The 25,454-nt window shown below is 38.5% G+C and overlaps 1 protein-coding gene across 3 annotated transcripts in view; it reads right to left on the reverse strand.

Annotated features, from left to right (window-relative positions):
- Nucleotides 1–6,187: 6,187 nt before the first annotated feature.
- Nucleotides 6,188–25,454, reverse strand: part of mgll (monoglyceride lipase) — a 29,643-nt gene continuing 10,376 nt past the window's right edge. For all 3 annotated transcript variants that reach the window (XM_042339622.1, XM_007890342.2, XM_007890343.2), the window contains 6 exons: nucleotides 23,794–23,900; nucleotides 14,020–14,156; nucleotides 12,683–12,793; nucleotides 12,108–12,197; nucleotides 7,879–8,094; nucleotides 6,188–7,585 (listed from right to left, as the gene is read on the reverse strand). In XM_042339622.1, coding sequence (XP_042195556.1) covers nucleotides 7,487–7,585; nucleotides 7,879–8,094; nucleotides 12,108–12,197; nucleotides 12,683–12,793; nucleotides 14,020–14,156; nucleotides 23,794–23,900 — 760 coding nt within the window. In that variant the 3' untranslated portion in view covers nucleotides 6,188–7,486. The remainder of the gene's footprint in view (nucleotides 7,586–7,878; nucleotides 8,095–12,107; nucleotides 12,198–12,682; nucleotides 12,794–14,019; nucleotides 14,157–23,793; nucleotides 23,901–25,454) is intronic.

A 25,454-nucleotide genomic window follows, 5' to 3' on the forward strand; every position in this document is an offset into this window, starting at 1 on the left:
ATCGTGGAACCTGGTTCTGACATGCTGTTCTTGCCCGGCAAAGACAGATGTTTTGTATCTGAACCATTCGTTTAATGTTGGATGAATTGACAGATTGCATGTGAGTGTGCTGAATCATTTCAGTGATTAGTGCTTGCTTTGGTCAAAAAAAGACAAACCCGTCTTCTGCTTTCTTTGGGATGTGCCATCCCTAAAACTGCACCTCGGCATTTATTGAGTATCCAGTTTGATAGGTCTTTTGCTCGGCCAGCCTGTCGAACAGGTAAGTTGTTTTTTCTCTTAAAGACTTTATTGTGAAATAGCTGTTACAAGACATGTAATTAGCTGAGGACTTCTGATTGCCCTGTGGATGGACATTTGTGTGCAGTTTTGAGTTTGTGAGAGTTCGCCTGACTAAAGTCACTGTTTACAGTTCCCATCGGAACACTTACGGAATGTAAATCTAACGTATTTTCGGGTTAACTATTTTTTCTCCGAGGTATGGAGGTTTTGGTATATTTCTAACTTAGTCTATGCAGACTGACAAAATGCAATGCTGTCTTTTTTAAAAAAAAAGTAGTTTAAAACCAAAAGAAAGCAGTATTCAATTATTTTATCTTACAGAATTCAGCGGTTAAAACTAGGACTTGAATTTCTTTGCTAAATAAGGATTTAAATGCTGTCACATGTTTATCCATGGGACACCAAGTTGCAGAACAACTGAAGAGATTTTTTCTTTTCTTTATTGTTTAAGTCAAACTTTATCTTAAAGTTATCAGTTTGGTTCCTGTTTTGTCAGCATGTCGCTGATCTTGATAAGCGAAGAGATGTGAGAATACAAGAATTATATGGTTATCTATGCACTCCTGTATATCTTGTAAAATAATGAAGAATATTTGGTTCCAATTTGTTTTAATTTTTGATGTTCCCAGGTTTATTTTAATATAAATTTCCAAATTGCTTTCAGAACATCTCTTCGGTAGAATCAAAATTTCAAAACTCACAAAGTTTTTGGTTATCAATTTCAATGTTCTAATTTTCAGCTCTCCACTGAAACGCCTGTTCAGATGAATTACATGTCAATCTCTGTTGTCGGCAGTGACTTGGGGGATGTTTAGGTTGAACAGTTGTTTTTTGTATTGGGAGATGTTTGTGATCATTTAGAAAAAATAGTGAATGAATGCACAATTTAATGTTTCGATTGTAATTGGCTTGCTGTTATTGCAGTAAACATTTTCTTGACTGTTTTGAATCAAAATGCACAAATTTAAAGCTTGATTTAGACCATCCCACATTGTGGTAGTTAAATTCTTGTCTGACTCTGCCCGCAGGTAGGTTGGAGGTGCGATTGCTTTGTGCATGAGGTGACTTTGTTGTTTCAGTTGTTGAAAATGTTCAGACATGCAAGTGATGGTTGATTAAATCAAAAGGCGTTTACAGTCCTTTTCTTGTTCAAACTTGTAACGTACATTCTGGCTCAGCACAGTTTAAAGGGATCAGGTCGGATCTTTTAAATGAGTGCAGATCTTTATATGCCCAAACCAAACCAGATTTCAGTCTTCCTAGGATCATGCCAAGTGAATAGTTTGAGCAACAGCTCCCAGTCCATACAAGTTGAGCTTATTTATGAATATTCTTTGAGCAGTGTGTCAATAGTGGTTATTTGTGCCTAGGGTCGCACTGGAAATGGAATAGATGACAGCTGTTCCAAGCAAGTTCATTTAATTATTGTGGTTCTTAAATACAAAATAAGAACACAGGTGGAGATCAAGTTACTGAGCGCCAACATCTATTTTTATATTTGTGCTTACGTTACTATTCTATTAGTTTTTCACTTGGTAACTGATAATTGAAATTTCCCAAGATATCAAATGCAAGGATTATTTAATGGCAGAATTACCTATAGTGTGATTCATGGTGAGTCTCGGTACCATTCATCCTAATGTTTGTTTTGCACAGAGGATCATTTTACTATTATTTGCCCGCTTTATCTTTTTCTCCAAAACTGGCTTCATGTGTGATTTGAGTTGCAAAGCACTGCCTAATTTGCTTTGTTCCTGTTTACTACCACAATTGTCACCTCTTGTGAACAATCGCTTGCTAACAGGCTGCTGTGTGCTACTTTATGGATTATATTAAGGGCTGCTTCCAATGAATTCCCAGGGATCCTTTGCTTATTTGTAGAATAAACCGAACACCTTGCCAATGGTGACGGCTTCTGCGGTCTGGTCTCTATCTCGGGAAAGGTAGCGTTGTCTCCAGGTTTGGGTTGCTGTTCCCTTCACCACCAAATGTACTATGGTATTAGAGTTTGCAACCTAATCTATTTGAAAGCTCCAAGTGCCTGCATTTACAGTAGTTGATTTTTGGCTCATGTCTATCATTTCCTGTGACATTGCCACATCCATAATATAGCGAACCTACCTGGTGAATCAGGCTTTGGTCCGTGGAGAGGTAGATCACAATCCAAGGGAAAGACATCAAGTAATGATCAAACAGCTGTCATACCCATTTAGTAGTTGGTTCAATTATAGAAACAGAAGCAGGTCACCTTCAATTTCAGTCAGTGCAGAGGCTGACCAGAACAGAGTTGAAAAGGATAAACCCCTGTGTGTACTTCTTTGGGACCTCTTTTCCCCAAAACAATAAATTAGAATGCCTGAACGTTAAAATTACTGTGTTTTTATACCGTTTGTGTGTGATATATATTATATATAAAAAAACAGGCGTATATTTTGGGCTGGGGGAAAGAAAGGTTGTCACTCTTGGGCAATTCTGCTTTTATCGAGTATATTGAATTGCCCCAAGCTGTAGAAGGAAGATCTTTTTGCATTGTCATGAAGACATGATGTGGATAAAAGCATTATTCTGGTGCCCCACCAAATTATGATAAAATACTGAATAAGTGTCCATTTTAAAATGCTTATTTTCACACTGAACATAATGAGCGTTCATCCAATGCATGACTCGATCTGTGTTCGTTATTGGGGTGAATCTTGTGCAATTTAATGCTTGTTCGAAATACTCTACATCAGACTTTCGCAGGCAGACAGGGAAACAGTTTTTCCACAATATCCAATGATTGTCAGTAGTATCTGGTAACTATTGGACTACCAACCGTTTGTAAATTACCTCTGCCATAATGAAACCGATTGTATGAAAGGAACAAGGTTACCGTTTCCATATTTATACTGTAGCTGTTACTGAAATGCTCTAATATAAGTAACTGGTACGACAGGATAGTAATATATTTTGTTCATATTTGCTTTTTTAAAAGTTTTGTAAAGTTTTGATTAGCTATAAGAATTTCTTCCTGTCTACACCTTCTAATACTCTTAACATCAAAGTGGAGATTTGTTTGACTGACTGACCGGGACCGACCGATAGTCCAAATCAAATCTAAAGTTGAGATTGTAACGCATTGCTATACGGTGCTAGGTTTGCGTGTTGGTAGATGTGGCTCTTCACTTAAACTCTTGTTTGACTGGGGAAGCTACTGACAGAAAATCATCATCATAGAAAATGTATTTTAAAAATATTTGTATTTAATTTCTATGTCTCTCTGCGATGTGAAAATGATAAATATTGTACGACTGAACAGTTAAAAGCATTTGAAAAAAAGTTCATGATTGCTTTTTGTTTTAAACCTGTTCTTGTATTACCATAACTGGTCTGAGCTTGTTTTCACACCAACCGCGGTTGACTTACAAACTCTCCTCTTTGATGGGGCATCAATTATAATCATAATAATAATAATTATCCCCATTGATGCAATGAGATGTGACAAACAAGGTTGAACTGAGAAGTATTTTGTGACTCAGTTTGGGAAAGACATGCATTCAAATGCCATAACATGTCTCCCGCCACACCATCCTATCACCATCTTATCTTATGCAGTAGGAAATGTAGTACACTGTTACCTTTCTGAATACTAATCTATACCTTCATTAATAGTAATGAACGTGCATTGCTGTATTGAATGCACAGTGGCCCTTTCTGCAGCTAATCAGAATGCATTAATGTCTTTCTTTCCTCCAGTGCCTCTAAACTTGTTCATTAGCTTTAATGATCAAATTGGAAAATAACCTATTAGTTTTCTACTCCACTTTTTCTTTATGTAATATATGCCGGGAATGCTAATCCCTTGAAATGTCACTGAACTGCTCTGTAGATAGAATTACGTAAAACACTACAGCACAGAAATAAGCCATTCAGTCTAGTTAGTCCATACGGGTGTTTATGTGCCACATAAGCCTCCTCCCCTCCTAATCTCGATTTGCTCCTCACAGGTTTACCTTGTTTTAACCTAACTCTCAAACCCAAGAGAACAAAGTTCAATTGATTTGAAGCTTGCCATTTGAGTCCCCAAATTTAAAGGGTAAAAGGTGATGTTGATTAACATTTGATCATTCCCCTACATAGTTACCTTTTTTTAATATATTGGAGTCAACCAGTTTATCAATACGATCATTGGGATTCATTTCATCATTGGCAGAAAAATAATTTCTGAGAGGTAAGTTTAAATCTGTTTAAGAAGTTTACAGTGTTTTAGACTTTGACTCTATTGTGATATCTGTTCGAATTAAGGAACATTTATGATATTTGTTGCCAAGAGGCAGATTTGTGTACAAGCATGTGTGTAGTTGTTTTGCTAATGGTCAGTTTCCTGTTCCTTTCTTTGCATTGTACGTTTTAAGTACCACTCAACACGGTTGAGCTAATTTTCAGCATTTCGAGCACTGGAGATTACTAGTTGGGTACAATAAAACGGACAGATGAAGATCCCTTGTCATTTTTGACTCGTTTAAGAGACCTGGGAAAATTGTATTTGTCATGGCATCCAGAAGCAATTTAAACTGTCAGCAAACAAAACGAATTGCAGCTAAAAGCTCTCTTCCATTTCTGTCTACAAGCTGATACTCAACGTGACTATTACTGCACAAACCCGATCAAACAAGAGATAATTGGAGTACCTGAGGATATTAGTTCTATTTCTGTAAATGCCTGTTTGATGGGAAAGACAAAGAGTTTAATAGGTTTCTTTAACCTTGGGATTCCATTCAAATATTCAGTTGCAAAGAAGCCAGTTGAATGAAGACACTGTCGCTTGCGACGCAATTATTTATGCTACAATAAGATCTGGATATAATACAATATATAATAAGCACCTGGAAGAGAAAGATAGGTTAAGGATATTTTGGATCTAACCCTCCATCAGAACAGAATGAAAAATCGCTCGCTCACAGATGCGGATGAACCTGTGCCTGTCTGACACTCTTAATTTGATCTGAGATTTCCAACAATCTCCGTTTTCCTTTTTATCTCTAATGATTCGTTCTATGTACTGCCCTTAAGTGATGAACTTTGATACAAGCCTCCTGTCCAATAACTCGAAGAACAAAGCAGTGATATATCACATCACCATCAATGTTTGTCCATTCTATTGAATTGAAATAACAATTTCTATTCAAATTAGTCACATTTTCATACTCTAGATTTAGATGGATGGATTTAGAAGTATTTCTCTAGTTAGGCAATTCATGTTGTCTCATAGATTTATTCTATGGATTAATGGAGTGTTTAATCTGCCCAGATGATGCTAATTCAGTGTAAGTGGGGATTTAGCAATTGTGCAGGAGCTACTGCCAAAACCACCTGAACGAGAGAGAGCTTCAGGAGGAATGCACTTCACGTTAGCTGCAGTCTGTAAATATAAATGGAACAGATCCCAGTCTCCCCCAGTGGCCCAATATGAAAAATCTTGAGGGAAAGGAGATGAATAGAGAGGCTGAGAACTTAAGCAGGCTATTTTTAATGGTATTAAAATGTTTAGTCAGCAATTTTAATAACCTCTAAGTAAACCTCTCAGATGACATGATTTTTCATGTTTTTTTCATGTTGCTGCTTAACTGCCCATCTACAGAATTCTGGAATTAGCCAAATGCGCTATGAAGTGGGTACTTGTGTAAACCTTGCTCTGTATCGTAGTGAAGAGGCTTCACTCCTGGCAGTCACGACATGGCAGAAGAGGATATTTTAAACTTTCCTAAAATAGGCTGAGAGTGTTGCATTAAATGCCACCTGCTCTTGCCCAACACTTGACTGGCATTTCAGCAAGAGAAGCTGAACGTCACATATAAACAAGATGGCTGGAGAGGACAAGACTTGACGTATTCCAATACTACAGCAGGAACTTTCATCATACAAATGAAATAGCAATAAAATTTATTAATTAATGTACTGAATATAGTCCCAAATTAATGTAGTACAATACATTCCCAATATATACAGGCTCAATTCTTACAACAAATTCTTAAATTGTATTAACAGTTTACTTAGTTTCAGTTAACTCTCTGTTACAATACAATAACACTCTTAAACATGCAATATAATTCTTATTTAGACATATTACCCTCTTAATCCACCTCAATACCTTTTTTTTAATTTGAGACACTCAATCCCTATCTTCATAGTTGATATTGCTCTGATTTGAATGAGGGAAACATTTTAAAATGTGGAACGGCACACCTGCCAACAATCAATGAGATAATTCTCTATGTGATGTGCTCCATCTACAGACTAAACTTGCATAGAATACACTTATATTTTTATAGTCCTTATAATGACAAAATGGCTCAAAGTACTTGAGTAATTACTGTCAAGATGGAGCAACTGTTTTTGTAGGCAAATATCATGAGGTCCCACAAACAGCCCATGAGTGAACGACCAATTAATCTGGACATAAAGAGAAACATTTTTTCTAATTGTATAATGGGATCTTTAATGTCAACCTTAGATGGGACCTCAGTTCAACATCTCATATAAAAGATGGCACCTCTTACAATTGGATTAGTTAAAGTTGCTGGAGTTTATATTGCAGACTGCTGTCTGGGGCCATGAATGATATGGACTCTAACAGCAAGATCACAACAGACGGGATCAAATGGCCATGTACCCCAGATTAGCTCCAAGTTTGGCCTTTTGGCAACTCCAGGTGTGACGGGGAATAACTATTTGTATAAAGCTGAGATTCCATTTTGAACAGCCTAGTGCCTTGGGACATCCTCTTGACATGAAACACGCCATATAAATGTAAATTTGTTGTAGGGACATCCTGAATAGAAGATACTGAGTCACAAGAGGAAACAATTTACATTCAAAAGAAATAATAAAGGGCTTTCATATAAGGTAAATAAAATAACCTGCACCAACATGTTTGTGAATACAAAGACATATTTACAAATCTATTGATAACACAAAATTGGCCCATGGCAATTATATTTTATAATTTGTCTTAATTTGATGTTGGAATATAAAATAATTTTATCAGATCGATCTTAGGCCAAAGAATATATATGGGGGAGGAAGAGGGGGAAAACATTTGGATTTGCCGCTGGGAAAGGGGTGAATGAAAGCCGTCTTCTGTAACATTTAGTTTGGTCAAGCAGACCATGTAAAAAAATTAGTTTTTTTCAAAATCTGGGGAACAATTTTTTTTTGATATTGTTTATAACCTCTTGACAATCCACTTCTGAATTTCTGTGAACACTTCACTGGTGACTTGGGGCAACTCTTTATGGAGCACATGATAGGCAGATGTGTAGACCTGAAAAATAAGAGGTAGAGTTTAACTCACTAAATACTGTACCATCTTTCTCCATCTTACACTTTTATAAATATTTATATCTTAAAACTTTTTAATATATCTAGTTGAAGTGAGATCTTTCCCTACCCCCCCCCCCCCCCCCGCCCTTATTACTTGCTATCCCACAACGTAACCTGATCTGGGAGTGTTTGATAACTGAAACAGAAGTAATTCATTTCCCAGCACTGAGTTCATGCACTATGTAAAAAAGATTCCAAGTTAACCTGGATTTCTTTATGGAAAAAATACATCACCTTTAAAGTCCTGTCTTTGCTTGGTGCTGTGTCGTACATGTGGTAAGAGCCGTTGATGTCACACAGTTTGTCTGCTTCACCATGGAGCAGCAAGAATGGCCAGGTGATCTTTGGCAGAATCTCTTCAATCCTGGCAACTGTGTTCAACAGTTGAACTGCAAAGCTAACCTTTACACTTCCATGGTAGTTCAGAGGATCATTGATATAGTTCTTCACCTGCAAGACCCGATACAATTTAACATGGGAACTATTACAGCTCAACCACATTACACAAATCACCGTGCGAGCAAAAGTTAATTCTTTAACGTGCTTACATTTTTCAAATCACCACCACCAGTACTTTTACAATAAAACTTCATTATTGTGTGCTAAGGTTTTTATATTATGTCAGTGTTCTGTTCGTCCATCGATCCATCAATGAAATTTCAAAAAAGTGAAATACGAATTAGCTATTTGGCCTTTCAAACAAGTTCCTTCCACATAACAGATCACAAGTTCTAGATGAAGAAATTTATTTTAACCAATTTGATTCTTGTCCTTCCAGAATACCAAACTTGCTGTGTTCCCATTACAGCAGCAAGCTTATTAAATGAGTCCAATGTCCTGGTCTCAAATACTTTTTCCATTAACTCATTCTAGCAGTTGATTACTCTTGGTGCAAAGAATCACTTGGTGTTTGTCACAACTTTGCTGTTCACAACTCAGACCATGGGAAACTTGTTAAGGCCAGGAAACTGCTGGCATTTTTGCTGTGTGATTTGTGGTGGTGTAAATTGTACATGCATGTTCTGTTGTATGTTTTCTTTAACTTGACTCTCCTAACTCAAAGCACTGGAATAGGAGTGGGTCATTTCAGCCCATCAAGCCTGCTCCACTATTATTATTATTCATTAACTTTTTAAACCCATTTCCCCACTTTTTTTCTCCAAAGCCAAATTTAATTCTCTTAGTTCAAAAGCACCTATCTTATATCCCTTTTAAACACCTCAACTGATTCTTCACTTTAGACCATTGTTAAAAGTGATATCGGAGAACATGCTTTTCTCACATAGGATGTGGAATTGACTACTCCAAAAAGATGCAGGTCAATTGAAATATCTAAGAGGGTAATCGAGTAGTACTTGGTAGTTGGTCTACCGAGCAATGTGGTGAAAGGAAAAGAAATGGGATTAAGTTGTAGATCAGCCATGATCCAGTAATTTGGTAGAGTAGGCTTGACAAGATGATTGATCTACTCTTGTTTCTGTGCTATTAAGGTGTTGTAATGGTATGTATTGTGTATATCGGTAAGTATATGGTATAACCTCTCACTTCTATATCCAGTTTCTTGCACTGCAAATTAAATATTTCTTCCAAGTTGGCTTTCTGCTGCCTATTTGATATGTACACATGACCTCTGCAAATAACATTCAGCACTTAACCACTTAATGTTCTTTTCTTTACGATGCTTAATATCCTTTGGGTACATTTTTACATTTTTACCCACTGGTACAGGCAATCAATCAACAGGGGAGTTAATTTTCAGTATGACTCAGTTGCTGATTAACCTTTGAACAAACACCCTCACAAAGGGCATCTCCTAGGAGATGATGGTAATCATGCAGCAGTTAATCTTGTTCCTTTCCTTCATTTTCTCCCTCCCCCAATTCCTGACATCTCTCTCAAGAGCTCATACTTCCCTAGGGGGAACCTATGCATAATCCAACAGAGGACAGGAATTTATTTCTGCTGAATACGCGCGTGAGTCATTAATTGAGAACTAGAATCGAAGCACAACGGTATTTGGTTTATCAACTTGAGTGGAAATTGAGCCATCCAATGAATATTTAAACTCAAATTTGAACAAGTGTTGAATGCACTGTGTTTAATTCATTTATTTTTCCTTTTGCAAAGTTCCAAACAGTGATATTACAGTGCCTGTTACACTGACTACAAGACACTGTTACCAATAGCTTCCAAGCACCAAGACTGTTGCACCGCAGGAAGATTCCAATTGCTATTGACTGACATCTGTTCATCTGGCTAATCCTCAATAATGAGGAAACGTGTTACTAATGGGTGTAGGTTACTAAATAGCATTCATGACTCCAATGCCCATGGAAGGAATAACCTAATAAACAAAATGGAAGTGTTGAAGATGAATGTTGGTTAAAATTCTTAAGGCTCACTCACCCGCCAGGTTATCTCAATACAGATTTTAGGATGAAATTGCACATTGCAACCAATAAATTAATCACCCACGTTTGAGAAGAATTTGAGGCGAGAGACATTAACACTTTTCAATCAATTGCTATTAGCAGTTGAAATGAATGCAGTGTTCAGTGATTTTGACTGTGTATAAGGATAGCTACACATTGATTGGAACGCTGTGTCCTTGAAGGGTAACCATGGGGTGAAACTTCCAGCAGGCAAAAAGTCTGCAGTTCTTCCCAGACTCCAGACTATCAATATTATAACCTAGATCTTCAGCCTGACATCTTGTATTCCCATGGCTATGCCAGGACGGGAGCCATACTGTGGAGATTTTAATCATCTAATGCAGCTGTCAATCCTCCTTATAACTAGACATTCATCCAGTTTCATCTCTGTATTCAAATAATCTCAGCTCCCCTTCCCCAGGAAGGGCATTACTTAAAGAGAGCCTAACATGACAAATTCATCAGCTTCGCAACTGTGTATTAACAACTAACCTATCAATAATATGTAGTTATCTCACAAATATCACTGCATCATATTTGCATGACAAAATATCTCTTCCAGCCTTCTCTGAAAATGGCAGTGACACTCACTTCCACTGTTAGCATAATATTGACAAATACTTTGGTATCAACCCAATATCTCTTGTGTGCCTATAAATTAGCTTTCCACCTCCATGCAAACATGTGTATAGATCATTCCAGCTGAAACTCGAACAAATGCAGTCACAGCAGCCACAAGAAAGCTGTTCTGTTCATCACTTCTAAATATGGTTTATATATAACCTGGCTAACTAGATAAATACAGTCACTGGCAGAAATTCGAAGGATACAGTTGATGGAAATTCAATTTACTCCGACCTTGAATCAACCTTTTAGGAGGATAATCCTTGATGAATTCCTTGGAGCTTTATATTAGCTGATGGCTTGTCAGTGTTGGAAGACTTAACAGTGGCATTGTCTTAGAACTATAAACTGTGAACCCTCTGTCTCTCTCAGCAGTCACATTTCTACTAACTATCTGCAGAAAATGTAATTCTAAACTACCAAAATAGGGAGCCCAGTGAGTTATCAGCTATTAAACTTAAGTGGTGATGATCTTGTAAAGCAAAAAACTAAATGCTTGAGAGAGTTACAAATGTCAACAGAGAGCCATCAGCATAATATTGCCTTTTTATGTCTGGGCTAGTGATCCATCACTGTAACATTATGAATTTCATAATGCAGCTGATTTTATCTCTTTCTTCCTCCCCACCTGTGCAAACATAGACACAGAATGATATGGTTTTCCAATCATTTTTCCTAAGGTGCATTAAAGGTCTTGTGTGTATAGCATTTCCAAATTACCATAGGATGGGTTTCCTGCTCCCTTCAAAGCTGCACCCAAATCAATGCCAGTAATTAGAGTATATAGGGATTAACTTGGTTTCAGTAAGGATGTTATCATGAATGAACTGAAAGGAAACACCTGTCTACTAAAAAATCTACCCCACCTTTCCTTCCACACACCCAAAAATGTCTTGAGTCCAGGATCGCTATCTTTAAAGTCAATGAACTCTGATTTCATTAAATTTATATATGTTGCTGTGGTTTCTCACCGTAGATTCATATTATGAAGGTCCACAAATGTACAGATCACCATAGAATTCCCCCAAGCATAGGAAAAGCTTTTCATTCTGAAGGCCTGGCCCTTTTGATTTCATTCTTTTATTCCTGAGTTCCAAATATTCTTTGCTCCACCTGCCTTTAATCTGACCAGATTGTTATTCTGGAAGGCTGAGGTAAATTATGAACTGAATCTCTTTTGTGATCTTGATCAGGTCGTAACACAACCAACATAATAATAATAATCCTTGCATTTGATATAGCGCTTTTCACGTCGGGAGGACGTCCCAAAGCGCTTCACAGAACACACTGTAAAGTGAATTGACTGTATATTTGTGGGCGAACGGCAGCCAATTGCGCACATACCTGGAATTCCTTTTTAAAGTTTAAATTCCTTACACAACAAAACAACAAATTCCAGAAACTTACCTCTTCCTCTGATCTGGATATGAAATTGGGATCAATGGATCCAAGACCGATATTTGGCAAAACATAGTTCAGGAGCCTGGCAAGGAACACCTGGAAAGAAAGGAGAACAGCGTTACATAGATTCAAAACGATCCACACAGGTTTCTAGCACAATGCCCTTCTTACAGAGCAGGATCTGTTTAGATTCTACTTAAATGAAGAAGCCTACAGAGAGATACAATTATAGATGTACATAGGCAAGAGGGATTGCCAACAGAGTAAATGGCTTTGCCATCAGTTTTGTACTATATGGGTTTAAATAATGGTCTGGGTTTAAAGGCACTGGGTAAATATACCAGCCTTTCACTTCTGTCAGGGCGTCCAAGCCCTGACATGTTCGATTTATGTTAAAAGATTGATGATTATAATTCCTGTAAATGTATCCAGAGATAATAGGCTGAGATTGCTGGAAACTGCAACAGCTGGACACAATGGTATGCAAACAAATGATGAGATGTAAAATGACTTGCACTGCTAAAAGTAATTAGATGTTGCAAGTCACCAGGCAGCTTGTTGTGTTATGCCACCCCTCTTACCTTGGTGGGAGTTGATGTTTCAGGCTGCAGGGTAATCAGAGGTGCTATTAACATCACCCCTGCAAAATCATTTGGTCTCTCGTTCGCTGTGAGGATGGCGATTGCTCCACCCTAAAAGGGAACCAGAGTGTAGATTTCAATTGATTTTTTCCAGGTTTGGCAGAACCCTGATACCTCGGATCGGACATTTACTGCTGTTGGCTGATCATTTTCTCTCCATCCTCCCCCCAAAAAATGCATCTTTTACACAGTGCCACACCAAGCATGAGTGTTCTCCGTTCCCCAAACATGTTTACTAATGACTATTTCACTGAAGCCACCTTAAGACATGACCCCATTCCATTAACTTGATTGATGGTGTGAGATTGGGTGTAAATGAAATACAGAACATGGGTTATGCAATAGCTTAGAATAAAAGCACACACGTCCAGCTCATTCTCCCTCTTATTATTTGCCTTGGACCGATCAGATCAGTAACAGGCAGACCTGCTGAGTTGTAAGTTGCATAATTTTTTTAATTGATTTTTGTGTTGGAGATAAATATTGCTTTTTAATTATAGACACTGAACAATTCAAGCAGAACTCTAGCCTGTTGATCTACTTCAATCCAGTTATTCAGTGTGTAATGTTGCTAGTTAATATGCTCCTCATTTTGTTTTTCACCACGAAGTCACATTATAACAATAATATTTTTTGCATATAGTGGCTTATCATATATCAGATATGTCAGCCAATTATATTTGACACATCCCATCAGTATGCTCGAATATACAAGCCAGACAGAATTCTACAGATATACGCCATCTATGCATTGAAGCTGCCATATCTGGAATTGAATGCGTACTCTTTCTCTGAAGGGAGCCTCAAAGCACGCATTAGGGTACTCCTGGAGTTTAATCAGCTAAGACCACATAGCCTGCCATTGAGAGAACTATCTGGGAACTACTGGCTGCTTGGATAACTAGGACCACCCAACCTGTTCGGGCTTTGGCTTGAGACCTTTCCTGCAACTGGAAATAAACGATATGGAGAAAATCAGGGAAATGAGAGAAATAAAATGGTGAAAAGGGTTTCAAGGGCTGAATGGTGATTATCCTATGGGAACTCGTGGGGTTGGGTAAAAGGATCAAAAGGAGATCAAGAGGAACATTTTAAATTTATCTTTGTTAATATCAAAAGAATTCCAAAATTGTTTTGTAATAGCTTTAACAAAGTAATATACAAAGTATAAATCAAGCTTCTTCTCACTTCTCGTAATATAACAAAAGCGAGCCTTTGACTTTTTTTAATATAAACAAGGAAAATAATTCCATTCAATTCCATTCGAGGTCACTTACCATAGAATGGCCGATTAGAAAAATGTTTAGACCTGGGTACTTTTCCTTCATGTGGTCAATGTGTTGCAAGCAGTCACGTATGTATACTTGAAAATTGGAAATAACCATCCGATTCCCTTCACTCTGTCCATGGCCAACTAAGTAAGAAGACATGTTTATGAAGTAAATGCCAGAAGCTATTAAATGTCCATTAATCTTTTCACTGATTACGAAAGTCCCTTCACAGATTAATTAGCTTTCAACTGCTGTTTTTTTTAAAGTTTTAAAGTAATTGGAAGCATCTTCTGCAGTGGATAGCAAGCAGCTTATTTCAAAGTATTCAAATCATTCTCTGCACCAATAAATCTTTAACTTGTCTTAATCTTCCTGGGAAGGTTGACCTGCGTGTTTATAAGTTCCTTTCAGCCCAAGTTATCTGATCAATTGGACTGGATTTATGAAGGGTAACAACCAGGGTATTCACTCTGATGGAGAAAGGGGAAGGGTTAATGTGCTGGAAATAAAGCTAATCCATTAAGGGGGAAAGTTAGTAAAATTACATCTTCAAAGTGAGGTCAAGAAAAGAAAATAGGAAGCACAGGGAGATTTGTCATAGTGAAAGTGTGGTGGCATGCTTTACAGGCACAGGTACTGCAACAGGAAGGAACAAATAAATCGCTCTTTTATAAGTGTATCTATTGCATAGAAATGCCTCAGAGTGCTTCACAGGTAATTACTGTCAAGTGCAAGTGCTTTTTTAGGCAAACACAGCAGTCGTTTGTACCAGTAACGTCCCATAAAAAATCATGAGGCAAATGAATAATTAAAAAGTGTTAACCTGAGCACTGGGAGAAAGTGCCTGCTCTGTTTGAATACTGTTACTTGATTTTTAACAGCCATCTTAGTATGCAGAACTTTGACAAGCAGGAGCTTGATTTCTTTAGGATCTCAGTAAAGACCATTCAGCCCTCTCTCTGTACTCCCTTTCTGCCTCGTCCCCCCTCTCTCCGCTTTCAAAACCTGTGTAAAAACCTCTTTCCTCTAAATATGCCTTTGGCTCAGTATACCTGCAGCTCCCTAACTTGGGCTCCAATTCCATCTTTGTAAAATACTTCTCCTATGGGAAAATTCGCTGTATAAATGGAAATTATTGTTAGTGCACTACAGCTAAAGAATTCCAGGTTATTAAATTAAGAGATAAATACTTTTAAAGAACCTTGAAGGACATTGGATGTGTCAGTTAGATGGACTGATAATCTACTCCTTCCTGAAAATATAGCTATGTTACTTTACTATGATTCTCAGTCACTGGGGAGTGGGATTCTTCCCACTCATCCCTGATAGCCCCACAAGCCAAATACCTAAATGGTAGGATGGTCCTAGCTGGACAAGCATCGGAAGCTTGTCATTGTTCACAATGACAAATCAGGCGTTTTAACTAGTTAAACTCCAACAAAATTATCTGCTCATCAAGGGGTGGCATGGCACTACTGGGAAAAAGATGGAACAACTTCCTATTTAATGTACTTAGTGTAGGCTTCTCAAGGGAAGCTTCTCAGTTTAGATGTGGACCAATGCTCCGTTTCCTCTGTACCAACAATGTGTTAATATCGCATCAGAAGTATGTCTTCCCACCCACTCCACGCCATGACATTTTCCACTTCCTACACCAAATATTATTGTGGCCGTTGGGCGTAAGATTGAATATTAGTGTCAACAATTACTGGGAAATAGCAAACATAGGCAATGTAATGGCAGTAACTGTTTAATTCCAGGCAGGGCAAAACCTTAGGCAAGTTTCCCTAGTCCATATGCTTCGGATTAACTAGGAATAAGTAGGAAAGTTTTTAGTCGATTGGTGGATCACTGGGGGGTAATAATCCTTTAAAAAAAAGGGATCACTCACTCCATAAGTGTTTGTGGGACACTGCTGTGCACAATTGGCTGCTGCGTTTCACCCACAAATTATACAGTCAATTCACTTTACAGTATATTCTGTGAAGCGCTTTGAATGTCTCAACGACATAAGGCGCAACATCAAATGCAAGGATTATTATTATTATTATTATGTGATTCAATCGCATGAGGGTCCCAACTACCTCTGATGGTCTGTTAGGAAATATAATCCTCTTTTCAGGATTAGATTTGCTCTCAAATTGCCTTGTGGGGTAAAGGTGAGGAAAACACTGGAAAGACGTGGATAGACTACTGACGAAAAAGGTCAAAGGGTAGCTATATTCACTCAAACAAAACTAGTTCCACGTGGAACATACCTTACAGGTCATTGCTTCCAATACAGTTAAAGTGCAAGAAGAAGTTTTATAAAAATATTTGAATAGGAAGAGTGGGGAGGAGGGAAGGGGAGGGAAGATTACTTTTAAACAGGTCATTTCAGTCTGTGATCTTTTATAAAGTCTGTAGAATATATGAACGATGATGGCTTGTTGACAGCTAGCTGTGGGCTCGGTAGGGTTTAAGCAAAATGTTGATGGGGGGTGCAGAGGGAGTAAGCATGGGAAGCTTCTGGACTGCCTGTGACAGAATTTGTAGCTGTTTGGCAAGCGTTTTATTTCCAGACCAAAAGAAATCAGTTTATAAAGGCGGTCGATCAGTCAATGTGAATCACTATGTCGAGAGAGGTTTGAAAAAAACCCACTATAAATGGATTTGGATTGTGAAGTAGCTCTCAGCGCTGAGTGAAGCCAGTTCATATTGAACGTATAAACAAGTAGCACACCCACATTGAGTACTGTGCCCCATTCAGCCCTGTTAGGTCAGGAAAAAATAAAAAGCCTTAAAGGGGTAATGTCCTCCTGGCAATTTAACATGTTTGTTCGGGGAGGGGAAAAGAGCCTTGAGTTATTGTGGCAGAAGTTGCTCACTGCTATTGCAACCATGTCCTTTGGCGCAATTTAAATCACTGCATTTTGTGACCAGCAAACTATATATCATTTGATCAAAACTGTGCTGTTAAAGGAATGCATGATACGATTTGCATCGGGCAGGAATCTCCGCAAATGTTAAGAGCCACAATAACTTGTGCTGTGTAGTCCTAAACGGCAAGTTCACACCTGTACAGTCCTGCACACACGGGAAGCTTTTTGTAATGTTAAGGGAATGCTAGAGGAAGTAATGTGAGCGCTACTGATTTCAGAGCAATAAGATGGAAGCTAAAGGTAGACTGTTCCGTTACTACTCTCTTGTTCAAAGATGGCACATGGGGAAAGATAACCCACCCGCTGAGCTGCTATTCTCGTCTGCGCTGAGGTGGTAGTTGCGAGGCATGGTGGCTTCCTATGGGGTAGAAGGGAAAATGTAATTCTCAGGCCCATCATCCACACCTTTTCCAGTTGGAAATCAGTGCAGCTATAGGACACCAGGAGACTGAGGGGAGGGGAGGTATCCTCTCTATGATTGGATTCAGGCTTACGAAGTCCAGTGTTACTCGGAGTCTGCATTGGGTGTCAGGCTATCTACATAAACTAGATGGTACAATCTTAAAGAGGGTGAAGGAACAGAGAGACCTGGGGGTTCATATCTTTGAAGGTGGCAGGACAGGTAGATAAAGCTGTAAAAAAAGCATATGGGATACCAGGCTTTATAAACAGAGGCATAGAATACAAAAGTCAGGACGTTATGATGAACCTTTACAAAACACTGGTTAGGCCTCAGCTAGAGACTATGTTCAGTTCCGGGCACCGCAATTTAAGAAGGATGTCAAGGCATTGGAGAGGGCGCAAAGGAGATTGACCAAGATGGTACCAGAAATGAGGTACGACAGTTATTAGGAAAGGCTAGAGAAATAGGATTATTCTCCTTGGAGCAGAGAAGGTTAAGAGGAGACTTAATAGAAATTTTCAAAATTATTGGGGATTCGATAGGGTGAACAAGAAGAAACTATTTCCACTGGCGGGTGGGTCGGTAACCCAAGGACACTGATTTAAAATGGTTGTTAAAAGAAATAGAGGGGAGGTGAGGAGAATTTTTTTTTGCACAGCGAGTTCTTCAGTTCTGAAATGCATTGCCTGAAAGGGTGGTGGAAACCGATTCAATAACAGCTTTTAAGAGAGAAGTAGATAATTATTTGGGGAGGACAAGTTTGCAGGACTATGGAGAGAGAGCGGGGGAGTGGGAATGAATTGGATTTAGAATTTTCAAACAACTGGCACAGACACGATGGGCCGAATGGCCTCCTTCTGTGCTGCATAAATCTATGATTCTATAAAAGCATTAAATTCAGGTCCCCACTGCTGTGCACATTAACTCGATTGCATGACGCTATTCAAAAAGAGAACAGAATGTTTTCATGCCAACTGTCCTCAGGGTCAAAAGATCATTTACCTCGTGTTATTTTTTGGCACCTTGCATTTGCCTTGAAAAAAGAGTCACTTCTGGAAAGGGGGACAGGAGGGGAGGAGGTTCATCTCGTCTCTCACGCAGATTCTCACACAATGAAATTCGCACATGAATAAACAAATCACGAGAATGCTACAATTAACACAATTTCTCTGTGGCTGCTGATGTGTATGCTCCACTTATCCAGCAGCTCTTACTGGTTTTGACCTTAAAAGCATGGCAAAAATTGAAGTGATTCTCAAACACAGCTGTACTACTTTTGAGGATATGTGTGTCGGGCAGGGAAAATGAGAGAGGTAATGCCGTTCCTGAGGCCGGTTTCAGTATGGCATTGGCGGGGGCCACAATTACAGTGATCTGCCCATCTCACTCTTCTGTAAAACACCAGTAGGTACAGGAAACTTCTAGTATCAGTGACCCAATGAGTTCCTTAAACTTTTGATCTCACATATCACCAAATGGAGAGTAATGTAATATTAGTGCGAAGACAAAGTGTGGAATTGTAAAACGAGGCGATGGTACCACAAGTCTCCATGCGCCATAGAAAGAAAATATCAGAAATCTTGACTGATCCGAGACCCTGCCCCACATGAAAGGTCCTATGTAAATGCAAGTTGTTGTTGTTGATCAGTATGGAGTGACTTCACCACCCACCTCCCCTCTCCCCACGCCAATATGAAATGTGCGTGGGGTGAATGAGCACAGGTTTGTGGCTGTAACAATTTGAGAACCTAGTGCAGATGGCAGGAAGCCACCAGAGCTGAAATGAGTAAATAATTCAAAAGGTAATGGCATGTTGATGCCAAAGATGCGTTTTAAAAGCATGTAGATTGTAGTGAAGAAGGGAAGACTGAGGCTGAGGGTGGGAAGAAATCCCGCAACTGTGGTCAAGAAGCTCGCAAAAACTCTTTTTTTCACATACGAAACACGAGTTTTCGGAAGAAGGTTCTGTTAACAAGGAACCAGCAGGAATAACAATATTCACACGCTCTCTAATGATGCGGTAGCAGAAATAATAAGCAGTAACTTTTGTGCTTTTCACATTGTTTAACAATTTAAATAACACCACAAAGTATAAAAAGCGTATACACTGTAGTGGAAAAATCTGCTCAGCCCTTGTATTTGTTCAGCTTGTTACAGCAGCATAATTGCCAGTAATTGCCTGAACTCCAACCCACAATGATTAATTTAAATTAATTGTGTAAGAGGATTGCCCAATTTCAGGCTAACCAATTTAGTTTTATTTTAAAAAATGCAAAAATCGTTTCTTTTCAGAGTGGTGAAAGGGCACTTAGTAAATGGGCTTCTAACTACATATACTGGTAGGCATTGTGCTAAACAAAGTAAAAAAATGTTCTGTTCAATGTGTAATCCTTTTCTGGAGACTGCTGGTTTCAATTTAAACAAAAGTTTCTCTGCACTGCTTCAAGCAGTCTATTTTGGCTGAGTTCTTACTAACTTCATTTGGCTCAAACACTTTCCCCTCCTCCTCCTCCTGACCACTGATTTGTGTGTGAATGTCGCACAAAAAATAAAGGTCAGGAGTTAATGACAATTTACAGCACAAACAAATTCAGCTCTTTGAACAAGCAAATTTGCAGCAACACAAAGAACCACTGAAGGAATCAATGGCTGTTATATATTTTTTTAAAAATTCTAAAATCAAAGTTCCTTCATTTGTTTGATCTGGGAAAAATAAAAAGAATGTATTGTTTCAACTGAACTCGATTCACTTCAGCTGAATTCTGAAACCTGTGGTGTAGCCTCCTGCAGCTGAATACTGTATCTAAAAATAACACTGCGAATCTGAGGAAGGCTCTTTGATGTGTTGTGTTCTTTTCTTTAATACGGGTTGAAATGATGCAAAGAAAACATCAACATCAAACGTGTAATTTGATTGAATGCATGCGGGAATGGCTGCAAGATTGCTTCACAACTATAAAAATAATTGAAATTGAACCGAGTTTTATGTTGCAACTGGAGGGAGAATGAGGTCTATTGTTGTGCTGATCACCAAGACAGTCATCTTTTTGTTATTTTTTTATGACATTGGCTTAACAAAACGCAGCCACTACACTCTACAGTAAATCACATGAAGCGCTTTGAGACATTTCAGTGTGATAAGGTGATGTATCATACGCAAGGATTATTCTAAGATAATATATACATATTATATACAATATATATAAAAGCCTTCAGGTTTTCTGCCCCCAACCTCTGGAATTCTATCCCGAATTCCCCTGCCTCGGCTCCTCTCTTGCCTCCTTCAAGGTCCACCTCAAGACCTTCCTCTTTGATCGTGCTTTCAGCAATCCGTCACCCCCCCTACCCTCTTACCACTCTTGATTCGAAACCCCAGCTCGGATGCAAACCCTTAACTGTCCAGCGCTTTGGGATGTCCTTCCAACGTGAAAGGCGTCTTATAAATGTAATTTTGTTGTTAATATTTTAGTACAATTAGCAAAACAACAGGGAGGGAGGGGGGTGGGGGTAGGAACTGACTAATCCCCCCTCCCTCTACCATGAACTCCACAGTATATTATAAAGACTGTGGGAGTGTTTTCAGGATATAGGGTTCAGGTGATGTTTAGACACTGTTTGACTTTTACTTTCATTCCTTTTGCTGTTCCCTTAATCCCGCCATGAGAATTCTACCATAGAATTATTTACAGTTATCTATTACTAAAAATTTTCTTTGTAATTAAAACATAAATCATGCTCAAATAACTGTACATCTCACTGGCACAGCACAGGTGTGTAATGTCAGTTACACCCATTAATAGTTCCTACAAGATACATTGCTTTCATTTATCACCCCCCTCACCCACCCCAAACTAATCACCCAGGAGCTAGTGGATTTCCAGAATTCATTCGACCACAAGAAAGGTACACATGGAGCTACAATGAAGAAAGATTTCCAGCTCATCTGATCCCATTTTTCTAGAATACCCACTCTGAGCTCCTATCATCTTAATGTTAAACTACTTATTAAATTATTTCAGACTCCCGGCCTCAAACATCTTGCTACTTAACAGTTAACATGGAACGAGAAAAGGCCATCCTGTTTGTCACTTGCATTTCTTTCACAAGCACAACTAATGCTGCCATGGACGCTCACTCACAATCTACACAATCCTGCATTGATACTTTGGTGCAAAGATAAGCAAGCAAAAATTGGAGAATAGTCGTACATCTTCTCTAGTGGCATAATAGGGGTCAAAATAAATAGATTGAGGTCCTCTCGATTATATCATTAAAGGGGAATATCACCATGTTACGGTGGGGCTTCTCATTTCTGTAGCAGTTCTTGAATAAAAAAACTAACCAATGGTAATTGAGAGACCCCAAGAAGTGCACCAAGTGCCTTGCTTCATATGGTACAATTTAGTCAAGATATTTCCTCTTTAATTAAATCCAGGATGTATTTTCTGTGCGTCATGCGTTATGGATCTTTTCCAATATTTATCCAGATCTGTCTGTTCGTGTGTAGAATCTCCATGGAGATTTTTCTCTCTTGTAACCTAATAGATTATGGATAATTATAGTGTGACAGTCAGGAATGCATTTCTTTTTTATTTTAGACTGTTTTTGCGTTTCTGTAAGTGTTGGGCTCATTCAGGTAAGTGATGTGTTATGGCTCTTCAAGTCTTGAGATAAGACATCTCAGAGGGGATTCTGTTGGGATCCAAAAAGTAAACCCAGAACAATACCTTGTGGTGCACCAGTTGTGGTGTGATTGGAAGTTGTTAGGATGGATATTCTGGAAGAATGAAATAAAATGGGTCTAATGGATCGTCTTCACTCAAATCAACCTTGTGATCTTATGATATCAATGCTGAGAAGTGGAACAATCCTTACGTTCGATTTAGGCCTTTCATGTTGGGAGGACATCTCAAAATGCTTCACAGTATATACTGTAAGGTGTAGTGACTATTATAGAGGCAAATGCAGCAGCCAATTTGTGCACAGTAATTCCCACAGACATGTTTGTTTTCTGGGAAATTGCTGGCCTTGACACCGCGACAAACATCCTCCTCTTTTCAAGAGAGTATGACAGTGGTTCAGACAGCGCTAACGCCACAATCTAATTTTGTATACTTTGGGAGAATGTTAAAAATAACATTATGCCTCATCTGTATCCACTTCTATCCCAGTAAATGAGGAAATGTTTCTCTCTAATGTTCACTAAATAAATATGAATGAACTTTTAGCTGCTCCCCAGAGGCCGCTCCCAGCCTTTTTAGAATGTTACATTCCACACCCCTGGCTAAATGCCTTTCCCTTGAAAGAGGGAAAATACATGTTGTAGAGGGTAAAGCTAGGCTTTTGCCTTTGGTTTCCAGAAATAATACTCAAAGGTTTCTAGAATCGAAAGTGGGGCTACTACCCACTCCAAGATCCGTGCTCCACTCCAGCAACATCAAGAATTTAGTAATTAATGATAATAACTTGCGTTTACGCAATGCCTTTCACACAAAAAATGTCTTGAAGTGCTTTCCAAAATGTAATTATTTGAAATAAACGTGACTGGTATATGGGCAAATGCGAATTCAGCAACAATAATGAGATGAGAAGATAATAGATTTGAATTTGGGGGGGGTACATTTTGATCCAGGAGCTGAGGAGGAAGATTTAATATTTCTGTAAAATAGCCATTTGAGGATTTACTTCAACCTGAATCGTAAGGTAGACAGGACTGAAATTTATAATATAATCAAAAATTGGAATGATGATCTATATATGTATATATAAAGGAATCAATCAATCAACATTTTTATATAATATAGAATGTTGTTACTGTAAATAATTGATGGAGAATTTTTTAAAAAACACAGAAGGAATGACATTCCTAGGCTGCTTCCTCTTGAGTTCCAGGAAGCCAGTCCAAGTAGCGTAGAGACACCTAGGATTTGGCTGTCTGCCTGGTCTCCAGATACAGATGCTTCTACGTTTAGGAGACTGAGAAAGGGAGGAAGTCATTTCTGGCAGCTTAACCCTTTTGGATTGTTATGATCTTGCCATTTTACTGTACTGTATAATTACAATGATCCATTCCATTGTTTTGCATCAATTCTTTTACATCTTTTGCAATTACAGTAAACTCCTGATAACTCAACCCGGCTTAACTTGTCACAACAAGTTATGTCATCATTCTGTCATTATCCCGGCCGCATTTATTTATGTATTTCTACAAATGCCTAACTTGCCACTTTTCCCTTGCAGTGATGAGTTGTCAAGAGCTTACTGTAGATTGACATGAAAAGTGTTTGCACATGGCTGACATAATGGCCAGCATGCACAATAAACGTGAGCTGATACAAAGAANTTTTTTGTCTTGTACTCACTCCATTTATCACCTTCAAAGTTTGGGACGTGGCACCCATAACACTTTTGTGGCCATCCATGATATTAGAGGGAGTGACATCAAACAATACTCACCGTGGTCATGTGCAAATACAAAGATGGATTCGTTCATAATCAGTTCAGCAAGTTCATTGTAGCGGCCACTGTGCTCTCCAGCACCATGCATTATCATTACTAGCGCCCTGAGAAAGCAGATGAAAAGGGCAACAGCTCAGTAACTTGACATAAGAACCTACGAAAAGTCAGAAGAAAAGTCAGAGAAAGGTGATTCGCCCTATCAAAGTTCAAAGATCCAAGACATTAACTCTCCCAGTCCTGCCATTTACAGGTGCTTTGAATAACCCCGATATTTTCATCTTTTTTTTCGTATTTGATAGATTATTTCAGACAATTAACATTTGTTAATTAGCCATTTTTTCTTAAAATCTAATCTAAAATCTCGTCTAAGGTCTACTCTAAGAATGGCTTCACTCATTTAGTTCACATAATACATAGTAAATCCACTTTACAGTGGAGGTCACTGGTTTCCTCTTCCCCAGGTGTTGAGGGTGGGGGTATTGGGTTTGCAAAACCTCACTTGGAAAAGCACAGAGGCTGCAACTTTTTGGATGATTTGGCACTTGTAAAGAATTGCGCTTGGAAGGCCGGTGAGAAGGTTTTTGGAAAAATAAAATCTGGAGGTGAGAAAGGCATGGATGAGGGTTTTGGATCGTTTGGGGTTGAGTTAGAAATAGAATTGAAGGAAAGTGAACTTGGTTAAAGATCATAAGAAAGGCTTAAAGAACAAGATTGCACACTGGTGCTGTGATTGGATTGAATATCCAGGGAGATTAATACAGTCAGAGACAGAGATGAGGAGGTGTTGGTGAAGCCACACAGGATGGCTTCAGTTTTAACTACATTCAGATGAAAACAAGATTCCATGTGTAGCTTAACTGGTGCATTGTAAAACACAAGTAGTTACAGTGCAAACAAACTGACTGAACCTGGAATGTCATCTAGGCTATAGCCTAATGCCAGGTTGCATTCCTTTGTATAATCCAATTACTTGCATTTTGTGTTCTGTAGTTCCTAACACAGATCTGAGCTTTGTGTATAATCCTATCCTGTATGTTACACAATTATTAATGTATAATAAGCGCAGCCAGATCCTTCCATTCAAAGTAATGTGATACACTCAATGAATGAACAGCTTGATGGCTCAGACAGCCTCAGGCACAACACAGAAATCAAAACAATCAACCTTAGTTGCGGATGAAAATCATGACACATTTTTATTTTGTTGTAAGGATATTCAAATCTAAAAATATCCTGATGGTTTTTCCAGCTGCAAGAACAAGATTTTCACTAAAAATAAATATTTAAAAAAATTCTTGTTACTATGATTCACCAAATATATTCCGAGGGAGTCCATATGCTTGGAATTTATACATTTCAATTAAGATTGGTCAGGTGGATGCGTCACACCAAATAATTTGCCGCTATTGTCATTTTCTTTTCATAGTTATTATTATAGTAAATTTATATTTCATTTAAAATATAAATTGGATCAATTACACAAAGATCTCATAGCTCAGTACAGTGAATGCCCATACAGAACAGGAAGGGCTGAGGTCCTGTAGGTTAGCTACTCTTAGCCAACACAAGAGGGGGAAGCTTCATACAATGGTCTTAATTCCCTTGGGTAAGATTGTGGGAGGAAGTGAAGATTGAGAGGAGTTCACAGTCTTGAAGTC

Source organism: Callorhinchus milii, unplaced genomic scaffold (genome assembly GCF_018977255.1).
Source record: "Callorhinchus milii isolate IMCB2004 unplaced genomic scaffold, IMCB_Cmil_1.0 Scaffold12, whole genome shotgun sequence".
Lineage (NCBI taxonomy): Eukaryota > Metazoa > Chordata > Chondrichthyes > Chimaeriformes > Callorhinchidae > Callorhinchus > Callorhinchus milii.